Source organism: Argentina silus (assembly GCF_951799395.1).
Source record: "Argentina silus genome assembly, chromosome: 1".
NCBI classification, from domain to species: Eukaryota; Metazoa; Chordata; class Actinopteri; order Argentiniformes; family Argentinidae; genus Argentina; species Argentina silus.
This window is the reverse complement of record NC_139655.1, coordinates 34,455,763-34,477,598: the sequence shown is the minus strand read 5'-3', so window position 1 is coordinate 34,477,598 and position 21,836 is coordinate 34,455,763. Positions and strand designations below refer to the sequence as shown.

General features: G+C 42.9%; 2 protein-coding genes across 2 annotated transcripts; both read left to right on the top strand.

The window, feature by feature from the left end:
• Positions 1 to 6,506: 6,506 nt before the first annotated feature.
• On the top strand, positions 6,507 to 9,813 carry LOC310817927 (ICOS ligand-like; the record flags this gene model as incomplete). The annotated part of the gene is made up of 7 exons (XM_083688677.1): positions 6,507 to 6,588; positions 7,474 to 7,851; positions 8,041 to 8,307; positions 8,835 to 9,143; positions 9,386 to 9,481; positions 9,646 to 9,663; positions 9,767 to 9,813. 7 exons carry the CDS (start codon positions 6,507 to 6,509, stop codon positions 9,811 to 9,813), a joined length of 1,197 nt encoding a protein of 398 aa, XP_083544803.1.
• A 1,255-nt stretch (positions 9,814 to 11,068) lies between these two features.
• On the top strand, positions 11,069 to 21,621 carry ropn1l (rhophilin associated tail protein 1-like). The gene is made up of 6 exons (XM_083684796.1): positions 11,069 to 11,330; positions 13,281 to 13,413; positions 13,744 to 13,867; positions 14,440 to 14,601; positions 15,628 to 15,803; positions 21,489 to 21,621. The coding sequence occupies exons 2-6, from the start codon at positions 13,283 to 13,285 to the stop codon at positions 21,604 to 21,606; spliced, it is 711 nt and encodes a 236-aa protein (XP_083540922.1). The 5' UTR covers positions 11,069 to 11,330; positions 13,281 to 13,282; the 3' UTR covers positions 21,607 to 21,621.
• The last annotated feature ends 215 nt before the right edge of the window (positions 21,622 to 21,836 follow it).

Here is a 21,836-nt window from a genome sequence, read left to right as displayed (position 1 = left end):
ATGGCTTCGGTTTGACAACTAAAGCTAGGTCCCAAACCTAAGCCAGATCTTCCTAATTTGAACAAAATGGTCCCATGCAACTTTAGCGACTCATGCCAGAGCTTGCCCCAAAGCAAAACTGTCAACGCTCCCACAGTGCAGATCTCCCATATTCTGGCCAGATCTGGCCTGGAGTCGTCTGCTCTCTGGGATCTATCTGTCCCACCTATTCCACTATCAAATATCTACCACGTGTTTCACAAATCTCTGTGAATGTCCTGTACTGTAAACACAAAGATGATGCTACAAGCTCTTCCAACATTTCAGCTCCAGTCCTGGGTTCTGCAAGCGGTGAGATATCAGTCCCCTGCAGTGGCCCAGAGGCCCTCACCAGCTTTAACATCACTTGGACCTTTAACCACACAACGCCCATCCTCACCTACACTTACACCAGCACCAGCCAGACAGCTAAACCACAGGTCCAGGACCGGTGGAAGGACCAGGTTGAGGGAGTGTCTGACGCAGGCAGCCTTCAGCTCCACAGGCTAACATTGGAGCATAAGGGGACCTACACCTGTGAACTCCGCACTGCTGGAGACACATATGTAACCCTTACCCACCTGAACACAGCTGATAAACTATCTGAAGGTAATAAATACAAGCATTTATTTCATTGATTTTGATCACCTGTCTGATTGCAGTATAACTCTAATATCAACTAAACGTAACTGAATGTTGATGCTGATGAGTTCTGCAAAACCTACTCACTGGTTTAACTCATCTTAACCACGTAAAACGTCCCGATAGCCCTAGAAATGTCCTTCTTGGGAGTACTGGTAAAATCTTCCTTGTTTCTTTTGTCTCTTGGAATGTTTTGTCCTTGCCCACCTGTAGATCAACCGAAATGGATCATTCCGACTGCTGTGGGTGTTCTGAGTGTTCTCGTTTCGGTACTAGTCATAACCTGGAAATGTCGAGGTAAGCTACTTGTTTTCAACAATCCTTTGCTATGCTATGTTACCCCTGCTTGCGAACCAAATTTCCGATCTGGGATAATAAAGATTGAACTGAACAGAACTAAAACTCAACCTGATCAAAAATATGATCACACTCTTAAATTCTTCTTTGTCTGTACTCAACAGGAAAAATATGTTGTAAGAAAAAACAAGGAGTTGGAACTCGTAAGTATCCTAATTACCTTACTAACAGAGAAACTATTTTGGATATGGCAATTTTTTGAAGTTAGCTCTGCCTTCATGGTAAATGCATTGTTGTATTCTCCAGGTGAGGACAATGGAAATGAGATGTTGTAGGAAGAATTTAGATCAATTAAGCTGCAGCATTTCAATCCACCCTACTAAAGCTGACACACTGCCATGGTGGGGTAGCTTGTGTATATCTGTGACCCTGTGGACTGCACCTATAGGAGATGAAATTAGGCTCCTGGTAGGTTCAACCATGTCTGCTAGGACATGTGGTAGAGACCAGACAAAGATGACCTCCCTGGCTCCCCAGGTTTGAAAAAAACTTGAAACCAAAATGCTAATCCAAATGTTAATCCCTGAAGAAGGACTACCCTTTCCAATGGGACAAATGAAGCAGGCTGGTGAAAGCCCCTGGGAAGCCAGTCTGTGGAAAAATCTTCTTTCAACTGAGATGTGGGAAGAGGAATGTTCATACAATGCACAAATTAGGAAAGGCCGCACAAGCCACCCAGGCAATGAAGGAATACAACATCCAATTACTAGGCAGAGGCGCCATGCCCATAGGGGGCACAAGGACACAACACTATATGTATTTTTGTAAGGAACTGGTGTTAAGCCACATGTGGAGGCATGTAGCCTAGAGGTTAGAGAGGCCCAGAACCCAGTGGGAATGGACTACTGTTACTGTTGATAACTGTTCTTTGTGAAAATGTGTGAGGAGGCTACATCAGATTTGTTCATTCTTATAAAGAGAACTGATCTGCATAGCTATACCAGATTAAACTGCTACAAGACCCACTTCATGAGTTGGTTTGAAGAAAAGCAACTGTTATCTGTTGTTGTCCTCTGGCAAGGTCTCATGGTTCTTCTGGTCTCTCTGATTTCATTTAAAGGTACAGAATGTAGTTTAGTGTTTTACTGCACTGTTTTACTGCACTCTGTAGCCACACTGAAAGTCCAAACGTTCATTATGTTAAATTATTTAATGGTGGCAAATCTGTCTAAACAACCAAAACATAACATATTGTTGGTAAATAAAGGCGACCGCTTGTCCTCAAATTGTTACTTTGGAATGTAATATGTTTAGGGCTGTGCAGATGAATCGGTTCATCAAACAGATGAATCAACTAATGATTTACATTAGGTGACAACTCATTTTTAAATAATAAATGAAAAAAAAGTAATTGGATTTCTATAAATCAGACCGTGGACAATAACTTGTAACTAGAGTGAGCAACATGTAGCAAGTACCTACCAAGGCCAGGGATAAGGGTGCACAGTGAATTGTGTGTAAGTAGATTAGAAAAGGGAATTCCTCTGCTTACTGTTACACAGTACCTACTGGGCTCAGGGGACAGGCTGGATCACACAGAGGTGAGTGGAGAAGAAACACACTCTCGTCGAATTACGGTCTATTTAGTTATTAAAGGCTTTTGATTATCGAGTGATATTACCTGAAGGGGTTAAGATGTATTAAGATATACTGTATATTAAAACAACTCTAGTTGTGTGTAACATTTAGGACACGAGAAGGGGCTATGTTGCTATGGCAATGCAGGGGTCACAGTTAGAAGTGTGGAGATGTGTATACTTCTCATCCGTATATAGTGATCACCCTGAAGACAAAATAGTTGTGATTTGGAGGTATGGCTACACGAGACTAGGTGTCATACAGTGAGATATGAAATGACTGTTTTTGATGGAACATCACAACCTGAACATTCCAAAAGTACGGTGGCGTTCCAGGTTGCCTACATTGCCGTCGGGCAGTGCACTCTCCATATGAGAGAGCAGTACGCTGCAGTGCAACTACATTGTAGGCATCCTGGGAGGCCACCATGCTGTTGGTGATATACAATGACTAAGTTGTTTGGTCAATAGAGAATTGAGAACATTAAATTACCGTCTCTGAGGCGATGACAAGTCATGGGATTCATACTGAATGGTGGGGGGGGAAAAGTAAGGATTGTTCTGCGAGAGACGAAGTCATCTGTTTTCCGTCCAGCAGGTGTTGCTAACTGAATGTGAAAGTATCACATGATTGTATGATACTGATTGTATCAGTATGATTCGGTCTCTCTCCGTTCGTATGTCACACGCTTTTTCTCCGACACCACTGGAAACATTTTTATGAAACTTGGATGAATGAAGCAGTCTGGATGAGCTGCAGAGGTCTGATGGCGGAGGCGGGGAGCCCGGCCAAGAGTGCGTTCCAGTGGTCAAGGCGGGAGATTACAAGTGCCTGGACCAAGAGTTGTGCTGCCTCTCTCGAAGAGGGAACCTATTTCTATAAATTGTTACAGTCAGATCTAATGAACGCAAGCGCGGACACAAATATAAAATAATGTAACGAACGGCGGGGTAGAGTAGCTTGCCTTAAAGCGGGTATCGAACTCGCAACCTTCCGCTTACAAACCGGCCGCGCTAGCCACAACACCAAGAGAATTAACTCCCTTGGCGGAGCTGCTAACGGGCCTTACACAGGGTCGTTACACTATCCCCTCCGTTCGGGAGAGCGCCCGTGAGGCCATCGGAGAGGCGTGTCCACGTGAGTGACTCGTATAGTGAAGCGTGAGGGCACGCTCTCCCGAACGGAGGGGATAGTGTAACGACTAGTGATGGGCAAATGAAGCTTTTGTGAAGCACTGAACCACTTGTGCCAATTGTTTCGAAAATGGGTTCATTACTCGAAGCTTCAGTTACAGTGACCTCTCCTGGCGAAGTGCAAGGCTGCAGTCAAATTAGGCAGGCTAGTTGGTGGACAGGAGGCTTTTAATTACACGCACGCACGCACGAACACACACACCTCAATGAGCAGTGTTGGAGAAACTACTTTACTTTTGTAGAAAAGATCTTTTGTTCTGAAGCATCTTTGCTTTGATCAACCTTGGATTTAAAGTATTGTAACGACCCTGTGAAAGGCCCGTTAGCAATTCCACCAAGGGAGTTACCGCTCTTGGTGTTGTGGCTAGCGCGGCCGGTTTGTAAGCGAAAGATTGCGAGTTCGATACCCGCTTAAGGCAAACTGCTCTACCACGCCGTTCGCTACAGCATCTTTGCTTTGATGAAATTCTTTGATGCACACACACACTAAGACTGAATATCATGTTCTATTTACAAATAAAGATTGATGAATGTGTATTGTGTTATTGAGGAGAGAGTGCTGGGGAAAATATGGCATAGGTTGGGTGTGTTTGTGTAACTATGGCAGGGGGTGATTATGTGGGATGGGGAACACTCAAAGATTACAAGAAGAACACTCAGAGAATACAAACGCAATACCAACAACTCAACAGCAACAACGCACCTACTACGACAATCCACAAATCGTGCATTGTTTAGAGCGGTTATAAAGTGTTGAGGCACTCAAATTCAAAACTGTCGCAACCTTTCACCTGTCAGAATCGAGACGAGGCAGTGCCAGTGAATCACCTGATTGGACCGCGAACCAGTCAGGTGATTCATTCAGGCAACGAAGCAGTTGCTGCTTCGGACGTCATATGTCACGTGATTTTTTTCGCACCAAAGCAAGCTTCGAAGCAGTGCTTCGATAAAATTGTTGGTCAGTGTTTGAAGCACGTATCGAAGCTTCAGTGTCAAACTGCCATCACTAGAAGAAATCATGATAGCGATAATCCACATAGCACTTGATATCACTTCACTGCAAAATCGAATAATATCACAGGTAACTCCATCCGTAATATTCCCAGGATAAATAAAGGATAAATACAATTTTAAAATAAAAAATCATCAAATGTCTTGCTCCGCGCAAAAAACTAGGAACGTTAACTACGTGCTGCGCAAATGCCACCCGACCACTTCATTCTCTGTCCATTCTCTGAGACAAAATGGACAACATTTAATTCATCCATCGCAACAAAAACAATTGAACAGTTCAAGACCCACAGAGTGATCAACCCTAAGCGATCTGACCTCGGCTGCCCGCCTGGCACCGCCGCCTCTACCGATGCTGCAGCCACACTACTCGGTCACGGTTTTTCACTGTCCTGGCGCCCTGCTGGTGGAATGAGCTTCCCACTACTGTCAGGACTGCAGAGTCGATCTTCCGCCGTAGATTGAAAATCCATCTCTTCAGGCTACATCTTAACAGTCCCTCCCAAAGACCTCTTCACCTCCACTCCCCCCCCCCCCCCCCCCCTATCTACCAATAGAATGATATGACACAGACCTTGCTTAGGCATTCTTCATCGTCTTCATCTCTGTTTCTCTCTCCATTCATTTTGATCATTGTGGACATTGATTGTAGAGCAGGTCTCTCAACCTCTGAGGAACCACATATACAACAGCATAGATTTTGGAATGATACAGTAGTAGAATGTGAGAAACAAATATCATCTGCCCTGAAAACGTTTTTATGGGATTGATCACCAACAAAATGTATGAAATAATTCCTAAAATGCATTTTAACAGGCAAATAGCACTAGATTTCTATGACCTATCTGTTGTGTTACATGAATTTGTCAACATATAATTTGAAGCTATACAGCTATCATTTGTTTACAAAATCTCTTCTGTCAACAAAAACATAAACAATCCAGTAATAACTCATTATTTATTAGTTTATGAAGAGGTACACTTGTTCTTCTCTCATAAAAGTGTATAGGAGTCATAGTAGTCATAATCAAGGAGAATATTTATTCTTTTTTTTTTTAAATGACTTGTAAAATAACTGCTACTGTAGTTGCTTTAATTATTTTATGGGGTGATGTCCCAGACACAGATTAAGCCTATTCTTGGACTAAATTACATTTTCAAATTTAAAATCTCAATTGAAAATGAATCTAGAATTAGGCTTAATCTGTGTCCAGCTGTGGAAAGTAGAGGCCACTGAGCGACCTGGGAGGTAACAAGAAGGTGCAGGACAGCAAGCGTATTTCTCAGTTTGTTGAGATTTTATTTCATGAAGAGGGTTTAAAGGGGTGTGATGTCTGCTGATCCTCTCTCTGTCACTGGAGGCCTGGAATATATCTGTTTCATATGCAGTAGGTGACACAAGAAGAGCCATGGTGGCACAGAACTATAGTATATGCACTATACAGTGCCAGGTCAATTGCACTAAGTAAGGTGAAAATTTAGTGGGTGAGGCAAGTGAGCCAATTTCATGGGTGAGGCACGTATTTCCACCAACAATGATTCATCAGCCCCTTTATGAAGCATTATACAATCAGTAGACTTTGCTCTCTGTACCTAGTCATGCAACTGTGAACAAAAATCTTGACTGACTGATTAGTGACGACATTTTTCTCATAGTAGAGCTGTGTATGGAATTCTCTTCATAGCACAACACTGAGAGCGGAGGCTATGTCCTTAACAGAGGACAGTCCAGTGGTCATTCTGCTGAGTCTGCTGATTCTACTGACCGTCCCAAACACAGAGGGGACAGGTGAGTCCACCTGTGTCTTTACCTGAGTCTACCTGTCTCTACCGGTCTTGTCTTGTATCTAGCTGACTCTACTTGTTGTCTCAGCCTGGTCTCACACCGCACTAGTATGGAGTCACTCCCCAAGGGAATACTTACACTTGGACAAGGTGTAGTACATGATCACAGTACATGATCATTTTATATGATGGAAATGTTGGTTTACATATGATCACACAAAATTAAAGGCACCATGCTCTGGGCAGTATTTAGACAATCATTTCCACGTCTGTATCATTTTGGAATATTTTTTCAGAATGCCTGAATAGAGGTACAGTATCAACAATTGTGTATTTAGTTAATGTCTCCTCCTTACAACAAGAGTATTAACCAGGAAACGTTGTGTGAATAACTGATAAGAAGTTGCTGAATGACTGCAATCTACTCAGTCTTGTTTAGATTCTGAGCCACTGAGAAGAAATCACTTTGAGTTTCCTGGAAGAGAAGGGCCGTGCCTTTTTTTGGGGGGGTAAATATTCACAACTCCTATTACAAGGTTAGGCAACTACCTGGGGTTGATTTTTTTTTTCCGAAGCAAAATACTTTTTATTTATATAATAAATTATATACACTATAGGCTGCATTATTACACTGCAAATTGACCACAAAAAATAGCCCCATCTGACAAATTGCCTGCATTTCATTTATGACAATAACATAATGATTGTATTCCTTTATTACAATCACAAGGGCTTACACTCCCATCCGCTTCCACCAGCATTCCTGATAAAAAAATATTTTTCAATAGGAAAAAACCTTTGGGGGCCACGTTAAACAGATTACCTGCCAGATTCGGCACACAGACCACCAGTTGCTGACACCTGTCCTATCAGATGTGTCTCCTGTCAGATAAAAGCAAGGACTTTCTGGCTATTGGTGAATCTGTGCTTATCCACTCTTCCACAGACCCCCCTGTAAGGTGTGTGTTCTCTGAGAAGTGTGTGATACCCTGCCGCTTCCTGCCCGGCAGTGATGAGTTCATTTGCTGGCTCCACGAGTCACAGGAGGGACCCGTGTTAACAGTCCACCCCTATCACCATGGCAGTGACCACCTGGACTATCAGAACCAACGTTATAGAGGGAGAACATCCCTTTTTAAAGACAACATCGCACATGGCAACGCATCACTACAACTCAGAGACGTCACATTTAAGGACCAGGGCAAATATCTGTGTCTCACCAGCACTCTCAAAGGCAATAAAAAGTCTTACATCAACCTGGAAGTGGGTAAGACACAGACTACCTACCTACCTACCTACCTACCTACCTGCCAACCTACCTACCTACCTGCCAACCTGTCTGTCTGTCTGTCTGTCTGTCTGTCTGTCTGTCTGTCTCTTTGTCCTTGTAATGTCAAGTCAACTGCCTGCCTCCCCTATGTATAGTATATTTAGTCTGATTCTAACTATGTTGCAGCACCAGTCCACTCGGTGGACATACAGTTATCAGGTGACATCATCACCTGCAATTCCAGAGGTATCTACCCCGCCCCTGAGCTCACCTGGTCCACTGACCCGCCCTCCTACAGCCAAAACTTTCAGAACACCAGCATCAAGAAAGACAACCAGGGACTCTATGACATCACCAGCTTTCAAAGCATTGTAGGAAATGTCATAGACATTGTTTACATCTGCTCCGTCACTGTCGACACAAGGATAAGAAGAGCTTCTCTGAGACAACAAGGTGATTAATCAACTGGTCATAGCAGATTTGGAGCACAGTGCTCAAATGATGATATGCCAAAACGTCTGTTGAACAGACTGCTGGTGTTGTGTTCGATGATGGATAGATCTCCACAGATTAGGGTCTAGATCTAGTTGCCAAATACAAGCCAGCCTGTAAAAATGGCTGAACTGCCATCCAGTCAAAGCCAGCCAGGTTTTAGCTTTTTTTTTGTCCACGGTATGGCTTCGGTTTGACAACTAGAGCTAGATCCCAAACCTAAGCCAGATCTTCCTAATTTGAACAAAATGGTCCCATGCAACTTTAGCGACTCATGCCAGAGCTTGCCCCAAAGCAAAACTGTCAACGCTCCCACAGTGCAGATCTCCCATATTCTGGCCAGATCTGGCCTGGAGTCGTCTGCTCTCTGGGATCTATCTATCCCACCTATTCCACTATCAGTTATCTACCACATGTTTCACAAATCTCTGTGAATGTCCTGTACTGTAAACACAAAGATGATGCTCCAAACTCTTCCAACATTTCAGCTCCAGTCCTGGGTTCTGCAAGCGGTGAGATATCAGTCCCCTGCAGTGGCCCAGAGGCCCTCACCAGCTTTAACATCACTTGGACCTTTAACCACACAACGCCCATCCTCACCTACACTTACACCAGCACCAGCCAGACAGCTAAACCACAGGTCCAGGACCGGTGGAAGGACCAGGTTGAGCGAGTGTCTGACGCAGGCAGCCTTCAGCTACACAACCTAACATTGGAGCATATGGGGACCTACACCTGTGAACTCCGCACTGCTGGAGACACATATGTAACCCTTTCCCACCTGAACACAGCTGAAGGTAATAAATACAAGCATTTATTTCATAGATTTTGATCACCTGATTGCAGTATAACTCTAATATCAACTTAATGTAACTGAATGTTGATGCTGATGAGTACTGCACAACCTACTTACTGGTTTAACTCATCTTAACCACGTAAAACGTCCTGACAGCCCTAGAAATGTCCTTCGTGGGAGTACTGGTAAAATGTTCCTTGTTTCTTTTGTCTCTTGGAATGCTTTGTCCTTGCCCACCTGTAGATCAACTGAAATGGATCATTCCGACTGCTGTGGGTGTTCTGAGTGTTCTGGGTGTTCTGGTTTTGGTACTAGTCATAATAACCTTGAAATGTCGAGGTAAGCTACTTGTTTTCAACAATCTTTTGCTATGCTATGTTACCCCTGCTTGTGAACCAGATTTCCGATCTGGAATAATAAAGATTGAACTGAACAGAACTGAAACTCAACCTGATAAAAAGTATGATCACACTCTTAAATTCTTCTTTGTCTGTACTCAACAGGAAAAGGATTTGGAACTCGTAAGTATCCTAATTACCTTACTAACAGAGAAACTATATTGGATATGGCAATTTTTTTAAGTTAGCTCTGCCTTCATGGTAAATGCATTGTTGTATTCTCCAGGTGAGGACAATGGAAATCTGATGTTGTCGGAAGTAGGGGAAAATTAGATAAATTAAGCTGCAGCATTTCAATCCACCCTACTAAAGCTGACACACTGCCATGGTGGGGTAGATTGTGCATGTCTGTGACCCTGTGGACTGCACCTATAGGAGCTGAAATTAGGCAGGTTCAACCATGTCTGCTAGGTCTGCTAACCCTAACCCTAACCCTTACCTCCCTGGCTCCCCAGGTTTGAAAAAGACTTGAAACCAAAATGCTAATCCAAATGTTAAACCCTGAAGAAGGACTACCCTTTACAATGGGACAAATGAAGCAGGCTGGTGAAAGCCCCTGGGAAGCCAGTCTGTGGAAAAATCTTACAACTGAGACGTGGGAAGAGGAATGTTCATACAATGCACAAATTAGGAAATGCCGCACAAGTCACCCAGGCAATGAAGGAATACAACATCCAATTACTAGGCAGAGGTGCCATGCCCATAGGGGGCACAAGGACACAACACTATATATTGTTCATACTGTTTATACTGTTTATATTGTTTATACTGTTCATACTGTTTATATATTTTAGTACTTCTATTTTATTTTATTCTATTTTAAAACGTATTGTTGCACTACTCTGTGGCACTGTCACTTTTGCATTTCACTGTATACTTGTATGCACGTGACAAATAAAGAATCTTGAATCTTGAATCTATATGTATTTTTGTAAGGAACAGCAATTGGTAGGTCGCCTTGCAGACATATTCACCTTGCAGACATATTCAGTGAAACAAACAAGATCAATAAAGCAATGCATGGTGCAAGCACAGACAGTATTACCCAGTATGAATGAGTCCAGGCATTCAAAAGAAAACTAAAAACTATGGAAAACTCGTGCCTCATGTTTGAACAGGTCCATGACTTCATAGAGAAGAGAAAGCTGGATTTCAGCACCATCACAGTGCACCTGTCAATGATGCTAGACAAGTTTAACAGTTATTTCCCTGAAATCACAGAGGAGCAAGCAGCTTCTTACCATGGATTTATAACCCCTTTACTGAGAACATTGAGGCAAAGCTTCCAGCCACTTTCCCATCCAACCTCTTGGAAGAGCTCATAGACTTATCATCTGATGGCACCCTGAGAGCTTGCTTTAATGAAGTGCCATGGAAACAATAATTTAGATTTTTTAATTTTATTTTGATGTCATTCTCATTCATTGTATGTTTTGTTTGAAAAGTAATCATCAAGCAGTATAGGCTGATGGTACTGACAACACACAACTTTTAAAAAATAAATAAATAAATAAACACAAGGAAAAAAGGTTAATACAGCTCATGAAAGGGGGCCCTGAAATATTTTCTTGGACACAAGGGGGCGCATTAGAGGCAAAAAGGTTGAGGACCACTCTGGTCGTTCTATCAACATAGACACGAGACCAGCGTGCTCACTGTTGCTAAGCGACGTCTTCGCCAAACATTAGGTTACTACGTTACGATGAGCCTGTAGCTCACCAGCTCCCTCGCAAAATACATTGTATATACTGATTTGTTCCAGCGACAATCGTCAACCGACAAGTTTGCAGGTAATGGTTTTTCAGGTTTTTTTTCTAACTTAACGATTGTATAATAGACAGGCAAACGTATCGCTTGTTAGAAAACAAGCTCAGCTACAGTAGTTGGTCCTCGGGACCATTGTCTTACGTCCGGTATCGTCATTCTAGCGCGACGCCGCTTTGCTAATCAACAATAACAATCTTAGAAATAAACTTAGAAATCGTGGAACGATTGTTGATTTTTAAAAGATTTTCCGCATCCTCGGAAATATAGTGCCGTTGTGAGCGAAAATCCGACTCGGTGTCACAACTGAAATCCAGCTATGTTCTGTGAATGACAATCGTGGAGCTCCGCCTACTTAGCTCGGGTGTATGTAAATGAGGATTTCTTCAAAATAAAAGCGCCCATGTTAAACTTGTTTAAGCATTTAGAAATACTAAATATGGGGTAAAGGAACCACACATTTTCTGTAACTAGATCTGGAAATAAACATGTAATCCTCTCGATGTATTATGTGTGTTAATTACCGTGAAGAAAGACTGTTGCACTGCATAGGGGACATATAATGGACTGTACACAAATCATTTTCCAAGGCTAAATATGATTTTTACTACCACTGTACTCAGCAACACTTTACGAAGTGAGTTTCAACCATGAGGGGTGTCATACAAAGTGTTTTTGTCCCTTTATTGTGGCTCAACAGTTCAAAGTGCCTCGTCTAGATCAAGAATGATCAATTAATATGAAATTATAACACTTTTTATGCATAGTCCCTCTATTTTAGGCTACCCAAAAGTGATGGGAGAGTTGGCTTGACAGGGGTTTCTGGTTAGTCAGGTGTGTTCCGTCACATCATTTGTGCAGGCATAAGAGAGCTGTCAATGTGTAGTATTGATTTTAGGCTTTGCATTTGCCTTGGAGTTTGTTATTGGTGTCTGTCAACATCAGGACCAAAGAGGTGTCAATGAAAGTCAAGGAAGCCATTGTTAGGCTGACAAATCAGAAACTATCAGAAACATAGCCAAAACCTTAGCCAAAATCAACAGTGTGCAACATCATTAAAAAGAAAAAAAACACTGGTGAGCTCAGCAATCCAAACGGGCTGGTAGGCCAAGGAAGACTACAGTGGATGACCCAAGAATGCTCACCATAATTAAGAAAAAAAAAAAAAAAACTGTCCCACTGATCAGGAACGCTCTCCAGGAGGTAGGCGTCTGTCCAAGATTTACTGATTTGTCATTTGCTGACTTGTCTTAATTGACGATGTTACTGCTGACAGCAGCAGCAGAATGTATTCTGAAGTGTACAGAAACATCTTGTCTGCTCGAGTACGATTTGAGGCTCAAAAGTTGGAATTTATGGTGCGTCCATGACATCTTGGATCGACAAAACTTGGACATTTCCGACTTGGAAACTCGTTGTAGAAAGATGATAAGAGGAGTTTCCCACTTGGAGAGTATCCGAATCAATCAGTCGGAAATAATATTAAATCTACGCAAATAACGTACGCTAATTTTACCTCATGGCGAATTAATGAACTAATGATCAATTAGCCTCGAGAGACCACAAGGACATCTCAATGCTGCCTGCCACCAGAGTGAGCACTGAGATATTCGGTACTAAAGACAAGTATACGTTCCAAAACTCATTCCGCCTGTTCCGTTCCGTCTTTTACCCAGCCCTGTCCATTAAAGTGTTTTGCAACATTTGTATTAATGTTTGGCTTGTTACATGTGATGGGACGCAATACCATAGGAATATAAATACATGTATTTCATAAACATTTTCTACTTTCTATGTAAACAAAATGTGTTCCCAAAATCATAGCTATATCTATAACCTTTGACTATTGGCTGTCGTGGTGTGCTGTCCTGGTCTTTGAGTTGAGGTGAATGCCATAAGACTTATAATGTGAATGACAACATTAACAAAATGATGAAGTACATGCAAGTAAATGTATTGTTCACTTTGAACTACAGCAATGCCCCCTCCAGACACTATGTATTGTGCCCAGCAAATCAACATTCCCCCTGAGCTGCCAGACATCCTGAAACAGTTCACCAAAGCTGCTATCAGAACCCAGCCCAAGGACGTGCTGCAGTGGTCAGCTGCGTAAGTACCCGTCCCCACTGTGGTCCTTCCTCCTTGGAGGACAGCTTACATCAAAACAGGCCTGAGAAGTGACTAAATGTGTGTCAGCTAGAGATGATTGGGTGGCTCCTAAGGACTTATAGGGGGTGTGAGATGATTGGGTGGCTGACAAGCAGGTAAAGGGAAAGATGTGAGATGATTGGGTGGCTGACATGCAGGTAAAGGGAAGATGTGAGATGATTGGGTGGCTGACATGCAGGTAAAGGGAAGATGTGAGATGATTGGGTGGCTAACAAGCTGGTACTGTATAAGGGAAGATGTGAGAAGACTAAAGTGTCTTTGCACCCTCAGATACTTCACTGCACTGTCCAATGGAGACACTCTCCCTGCCAAGGAGAGACTGGAGATGCCCATTGCGACACAGAAGACAGACACAGGACTGACCCCAGGCCTGCTCAAAGTCCTACACAAACAGGTACTGACTAAGAGGACAGACACAGGACTGACCCCAGGCCTGCTCAAAGTCCTACACAAACAGGTACTGACTAAGAGGACAGACACAGGACTGACCCCAGGCCTGCTCAAAGTCCTACACAAACAGGTACTGACTAAGAGGACAGACACAGGACTGACCCCAGGCCTGCTCAAAGTCCTACACAAACAGGTACTGACTAAGAGGACAGACACAGGACTGACCCCAGGCCTGCTCAAAGTCCTACACAAACAGGTACTGACTAAGAAGATGGACACAGAACTGCTTTAGGAATTTACTATTGTGAACGTCATGTAGACTTCCCACATCCTAGGCACAGGCGGCACGAAACAGACTGGGAAGAAAAAAATGCTGCTTTTTTTTTGTCAAGCTGATGGCATCCCTGCGCACGACATTACTACAATCATCTACATTTCCATAAACCTTGCCAACAACATTTTCATAAACTTTTAAACATGTTTTAGGGCCGTAAAGGGTATACAATGTAAAGCTAAATGCACATTTCCACACAGCCACCGTTTTTTTCCATTCCATTCCATTCTATTCTCCGGCAGCTTGCCCCTAAAGAGACGACCACCAAGGAGGAGCTGCAGCAGAAATGGCGAGGGCTGTGTTTGCCCGTGGAGCAGCTGGACACTCTGCTGGCTCTGGGGAACTTCAGCGCTAACATCGACTGGATGCAGTTCTTCGCTCTGGGCTGCAGTGCACTGGGAGGGGTGAGTCGCTGAGGAAAAATGTCTGTGTTCGGGTTAGATTAGATTAGATTAGATTAGATTCAACTTTATTGTCATTGTGCAGAGTACAAGTACAGAGACAACGAAATGCAGTTAGCGTCTAACCAGAAGTGCAAAAAAGCAGAAAAGTGCAGTGTGAACAGTATATACAGGTAGTGTAGTATATGAGCAGTATAGTAGTGCAGTATAGTATAAGTAGTGCAGTGTAAGCAGTATAGAAATTAGCAGTAGCATTATAAGCAGAATAAATAGGATGCAGTATGAACAGTGTAAGCATCATAGAGCTGTATAGGCAATGCAGTCTAGCAGTATATATGTATTAACAGTAACATTAGAGTAATAGCAGAATAAATATGGAATGCCATATGAACAGTATAAACAGGTATGTACAGTACGTACAGATATGTGTAGTGTGTTAACAGTAGTATTAAGAAAAATATAAGGATATGTGCATTATGAACAGTATAGACAGATATGTACAGAAGAGCAGTGGTATGGAGTAAGAGCAGTTAGGGTTGGGGTTGGGGGGTTGAACCCAGAGGACCCACATGAGGTCATCTTCAAGGTCTGAGAGCGACACTTGAGTTTACGGTTTACATACATTTGATGCCCTGCTGGACAACTGATACGATCTTAAATATGGCGACCACTCATCGGTTTCTGGGTCGCAGAGGAATTGAGTACAGAGGAATCGAGGAGAGGACAGATTGTCTGACTATTGAGAAAGGGCTATTGTGTTATAACAGCGATATCATTCTAGTGTGACCTGTGTTGCATTAACTCTCTGTCAGCGTGGACGGTGTGGCGCTGTCTGTCTTAAGACAAAGCTCAAGGTCTTTGTTAACACTGGACTAGAGTGACTGTGGTGTAGTTCTACTATTCACCACATGATGGCAGTCATGCACTGTCTTGATGCCCTGGGCTTATCTCTTTGTGTGTGTGTGTGTGTGTGTGTGTGTGTGTGTGTGTGTGTGTGTGTGTGTGCGCACCATCCGTGCGTGTGTTCAGACCATCATCAGTGCCCTGAAGTTTGCGTGTGAGATCCTGACGGAGAATGAGGAGGGGGGTGCGGCCCGAATCCCCTTTGACACCTTTGTGGGTCTTTACACCTACCTAGCCCACCTGGACGGAGACATCCCCCAGGACCAGATAGACAGCTTCCTGCACAGCCTGCATGAGCCAGTGTGAGTGTAGATCTACTATACTGTATCGACTTTGTTTCTGTCTGTCTGTCTGTCTGTCTGTCTGTCTGTCTGTCTACCCATCCACCAACCCATCCATCCATCCACCCACCTACCCACCTACCCATCCATCCATCCATCCATCCATCCATCCATACATACATACATACATACATACATCCATCCATCCATCCATCCATCCATCCATCCATCCATCCATCCATCCCACCAACTCATCCATCCATCCATCCATCCATCCATCCATCCATCCATCCATCCATCCATCCATCCATCCATCCATCCATCCATCCATCCATCCATCCATCCATCCATCCACCCACCCACCAACTCATCCATCCATCCATCCATCCATACATACATACATACATACATACATCCTCCCACTTACCCATCCATCCATCCATCCATCCATCCATCCATCCATCCATCCATCCACCAACCCAACCATCCATCTACACACCAACCCATCCATCCATCCATCCATCCATCCATCCACCCACCTACCCATCCACCATCTATCTATCATTATATTTGTCTGTCCATATTTGACCTTCTAAATACCATATGCTCTGAGAGGAGATGTCCACTTTACGTACTTCTGACATTCCAGTCACAGAATAGGACATGCAAACCCGTCATTCATTAGGTATCATTATGTGACGTGGTGAGGTAGGACCCAGGCAAAACGAGGAAACTATGTTGCAGATCAAAATAGGTCACTTTACTGGAAAAGTCTCAAAAACTTGAAACTTGGGAAAACAACAAAGTCCTTGGCTAGGGAACTAATACAGGAGACAAGTGCACATGGCAAACAAATCGAGCTTCTGCAAAGAGACAACTGAAAACAGACCTATCTAAAGGAAAGCCTTAATGAAACAATATAAAACCTGACCTGAGTGTCATTCAGTCTCTTGGGTGATCTCTGCCGCCCTCCGGTGGTCAGACGGAACCATGACGCATTAGGGGAGGGGTTAGGCTGGGAGAGAGGCAGAATGTAATCCCCTCAGATACATACGTTCACGGCTAGAGAGCATACTTTACCTGCAGCATATAGGGCAGGACAGGGGATAATTACACCACTACAATTACATTACAAAAGGCGCTCAATGCCACCTGGAATGGCCTAATTCTATGAGCTGTTGTGAAAGAGTTGATCATCTTAGTTATCAAACGCTGAACAATTTAAACAAGCGCTCGTCGTTTTAGGGCCAGTATCAGATGATACTGATAGTCATCAGAATTAATGAATTGTGTATAAAATCCGACTTTTTTATGACGCCTAATGTGTTTTTGTGATTTACAGCACCAAACAGAATGGTATGATCCAGGTGGCCAATTTCTACAGCCGCAGAAAGTAGGGAGAGTAGCAGGGGAAAAAAGGCGATACTTATTCAGCAAATAAATTCTCTTCACTAAAATACTGTGTAACCAGGTTGTGTTTTGTATTGCTTTTTTAAAAACTTTATTAAAGATTTGCACAGCAGTTGAGGTCAAGTTAGTTTTCAGTGTTCAGACAGAGCAATGTAATTGACCTATGATATGTCTGGTTATAAGAGAGACAAGTTGTGTGAAACACTAGGTGTACAGGCTAGTATCAATGAGGCCCATACTCGCAGTTTACCAATGGAGGCCTTTGTTGCATTCTCTCTCCCTATTTGACATATTCACTTATATTCATTGTCAGCTTTTGTAAAATGGAGACAAAGATCTCTCTGGTCCTTTCAACACACGCACGCACACACACACGCACGCACGATTGTATTGACCTTTAACCTTTTGGGGAAATCTAGATAGAAGTTATATCCCTCAGAGCCATATACAGTAAAACAGAGAGTTTGGCCAATGAGTTTAAAATTGAAAATTGAGATTAAAATATGTTTATAACCAGAAGCGCAATGATGCATTTACATGATACTACATAGTTCCCTGGCAGCCATGTCAGCTCCTCATGGAGAGAATTTTGACCAACAGCAATTCACAGATTTTCTTTTTCGAATTTTAAATAAAGCTAGCAAACCGAACTGTGAGAATCAGAACTCTAATCCAAATACTCATCATGAATGGATAAATGTTATGCTCAAAGGCGGTGGCCACACGCTCTCTGATAGCTGCTATGTGGGATCCTTGGGATGACTCTACCCTTAAACTTTATCGTTATGTAACCCTAATTAAGCAGTAAGGCCATGCTTTATCGTGAATAAAGTCACAGCTGAGGGCTGTTGTGAGGCAACCGATAAAGCACGGACTCAAGCGCCTTATTGCTTTTTTAAAACGGTAACAAAATAAAACAGAATTGTGACAGTAATAACAAAACAGTGCCTTACAGTAAGTATTTATTGCATGATAGATTGTGGTGGTTTCTGCCCTGCACAAATATTGTTCTCAAAACGACCCCTGTTGTCACAAACACATCTTCGTAATTCCTGTGTTTGCGCAGGGATATTAGTGCAAGGTATGGTAAACAGGATAAATACGTCTATAAAGTATTACCTTATCTAGGGAATAAAGCACGGCTTTGAATGCCTCTCGGCCAATCACAATGCTTGTTCTGATCAACCCGTTGTATAACCTTAAATAACCCTCACCCTAACCTAACCAATTTGACGAGGACTGACTTTACATTCCTTAGTCTGACAGTTCACCCTGACTTAATGATCACATTATGACACACTGAGCAGCGGTTGGTTAAGCAGGCCTGTGATTTGAGAGAGTAGGTAATGTAGACGTTACCACTAATAACTGATACAGGGTCAGGTATGTTGTCATATGTTTTTAATGTTGAAGGCGAGGATTCATGGTATGGCAATCTGATCCTAGATCTGTGGTTAAGGGGGGGTGAAGGAAACAGATTCCAGGGTTAGGGAATGGTGAGGGTGGCGTGAACACAAGGTATCACAATAACCTGAACAGTAGTCAACTCACAGAGTGAAGAGCTCGAAATCCCTAACACATGCACTGCAACTCTGACAGGGAACAGTCGCACCCACACACACACACACACACACACACACACACACACACACACACAGTACATACTGTATACACACACGGACAAACACCTCACAGAAAACAATTCTAAACACACACACACACACACACACACACACACACACACACACACACACACACACACACACACACACACACACACACACACACACACTCTCTCCCTCAAGGACAATGATTAGAGCAGAAGAGCTTAGTAGAGTGAGGGTTTTCCTCGTGGTCTGTCTTATTAAATAAGGGGATTGGACCATCCCACTGACTAACTGCAGTAAGGTAGACACAGTCTTTAACGTTCTGTTCAGGTTGCCATGTTGTGGAAGTGTGCCACGAGCCAGGAGACAAGGCAGGATAGGAAATAAGATCTGGGGAATTGTAGATTTCCTGAAGGTTTTGGCAACAGGCTTTAGGGGTAGGGAGGGGACAGGGAGGGGATCACTAACCCCCCCCCCGTAGCTCCCCTTATTCTGGGGCCAAGGCCAGCATTGTGGGCCTCAGAGAAGAGAACGGGAGGGCAAAGGGGATTTCATCATCAGATCCTCAACTAATCAATGCTAATATGATACTCCACCCATATAGAGTAATACAGCAGAGATGTGATTCTTCCTGATCTGGAATTCATGATTTGTACTCAAATAATCCTAATCATATTCCTCTCCTTTGTTTTTAACCACCACCACCACCACCCCTAATCAGAGGACAACTTTATTCTTAACTTTTGTTTGCCTACAATAATTTAAAGATAAAGGAAGACTATTTCTTTCATTTGTACTCCTTTCAGCCCTGGTTTTCTGTGTTGATCAAACGCATCTGCAGGGCACCTTACAAGAAGCTTCAGCCGGAGGACCGATAGTCACCTCAGTCTATCTGTGGCTCGACAGCATTTACTTGAGTTACCACTGTGGCTCTGGCTCAGACTATTGGATAACCCTTTATTTTACAGCCCCATATTATATATCAGGTATAGTACTTAAAAACGTTTTCGACCTGCTAGTTCTTTTAGATTCGCTGACACAAGCGCCACTGTGTGCCATTTAGTACCAGGTAGTTACCAGTTCTGCTAAGTTTCTGGTAAGCACCAGAAAGTACCCCTTGTTACCACATAGCTCCCGCATCTAAGCTTCCTTAGTAAACACTGGGTAAATACCAGCTGTAGCAAGGCTGGTAAATAGAGGGTGAGTAACTATTGCACAATTGCCTCTTTTACTGGGTCTGTCTCTGAGAAATAACATCTCTAGGGGGGGTGACGATTATAACGGAATGGTGTGAGAGAAGGAGGGAGGGAGGGAGGGAGGGAGGCAGAGAACGAGTAGAACACAAAGACTATGTGAAGGAGTTTTGAAAAAAAAAAGTACACAGCAGAGAAGGAAGGAAGACATGAAAAGGAGGAGAGGATATGAAGAAAGAAAGAGTGAGAGAGCAGGGAGGACAACGGAGTGCCAGGGTAGGTCTCAGCGGAGCTCTGATCTTCTCCCTCTAAGCACGAGCAGGGCCCTCTCTCCCCGTGAGGCACGGCTGGTAGTTTATACTACTCTAGTATACTGCTGTATAATCCTATAGTATATACTACTATACTGCGATGCTACCATTCCCACTGCCTAACTAAATTGTAAGTTTAATTAAGAACAACATGCATTCAGTGTAATGAGCATAATCAGAAATATTCCTGCACTAATAAATATAGACGTACAGTGCCCTTCCAAGTATTGGAAAGAGGAAGCATTTTGTCTTCTTTTAGCTCTATACTCCCGACAGTTTGGATTTGAAATCAAACAATTACTATGAGGTTAAAGGAGAGATTCTCATCTTTACTTCAGTGTTGTATTTTTTCAGATTTCTTTCACTATTTAGAAATTACAACCCTTTGTATACATAGTCCCCCCCCCTATTTCAGGGCACCCAAAGTATTGGAGAATTGGCTTGACGGGTTTCTGGTTAGTGAGGTGTGTTCCGTCACATCATTTGTGCAGGCATAAGAAAAATGTCAGTGTCTGCTATTGATTCTAGGCTTTGCATTCGCCATTGAAGTCTGCTATTGGTGTCTGTCAACATGAGGACCACAGAGACATCAATGAAAGTCAAAGAAGCCATTATGAGGCTGAAATATCAGAAAAATCTCTCAGAAACATAGCCAAAACCTTCGGCTTAGACTAAAATCAATCATTAAAAAAGAAAGAAAGCACTGATGAGCCCAGCAATCAAAACGGACTGGTAGGCCAAGGAAGACTTTTACAGTGTATGACCGCAGAATCCTCGCCATAATTAAGAAAAAACAACCAAACAACTGTCCCAGAGAACAATGGGTTGCAGACTTCAGGCAGATCAATGGGTTGCAGACTTCAGGCAGATCAATGGGTTCCAGACTTCAGACAGTTATTGCATGCTCAGGATTGTCAACTAAATACTAAACATGAGTACTTTATTTGGACATTATATGACTTTTTCCAATACTTTTGGAGCCCTGAAATAGTATGTTTAATTTTTTTTTGTAACATCTAAATAATGAACTCAATCTGAAAAAACAACAACCTTGAATTAAAGCTGAGAATCTCTACTGATACCATAGTAGTAGTAGCAGCTGTTGTGAAGTGTAGAGTGTAGAGTGTAGAGCTAGCAGTCGTAGGCAATATTTGGCCTCACAGATGTTTTTCTGTTTTCTTCCAGGAAATGTCAGGAAGGGATGGTGCAGCCAGCTAACTTCACTGGCCTCATTGTTGATGACATGACTGGACCCAGAGCTGTGGACTATATTGGTCCCAGTGGCACTGTGAGGGTGGAGTAGACAGTCCAGAACAGGGCAGAAGGCTTTCTTCTTTTCTTTTTTGTTAAAGGAGAGTGAACATCCACTACACCTTGAGTATTTTTTTTTTATTGTTTATGTGTTTATTCAGACAGAATGGAAGGAGAGATGGGAAAGACAGACAGAGAGAGAGGGGGGGGGGGGGGCAACTCAGAAACTGGTGGAGGTAGGATTTGATTTGGATCCTATGCAGCTGCAGGTAATATGTGTTT

Excerpts from the sequence above, each read along its gene's own strand:
- ropn1l (XM_083684796.1), top strand. The coding sequence starts at position 13,283 with ATGCCCCCTCCAGACACTATGTATTGTGCCCAGCAAATCAACATTCCC. Across the intron at positions 13,868-14,439 it reads TCAAAGTCCTACACAAACAG|CTTGCCCCTAAAGAGACGAC; the intron begins GTACTGACTAAG and ends ATTCTCCGGCAG. Across the intron at positions 15,804-21,488 it reads CACAGCCTGCATGAGCCAGT|GAAATGTCAGGAAGGGATGG; the intron begins GTGAGTGTAGAT and ends GTTTTCTTCCAG.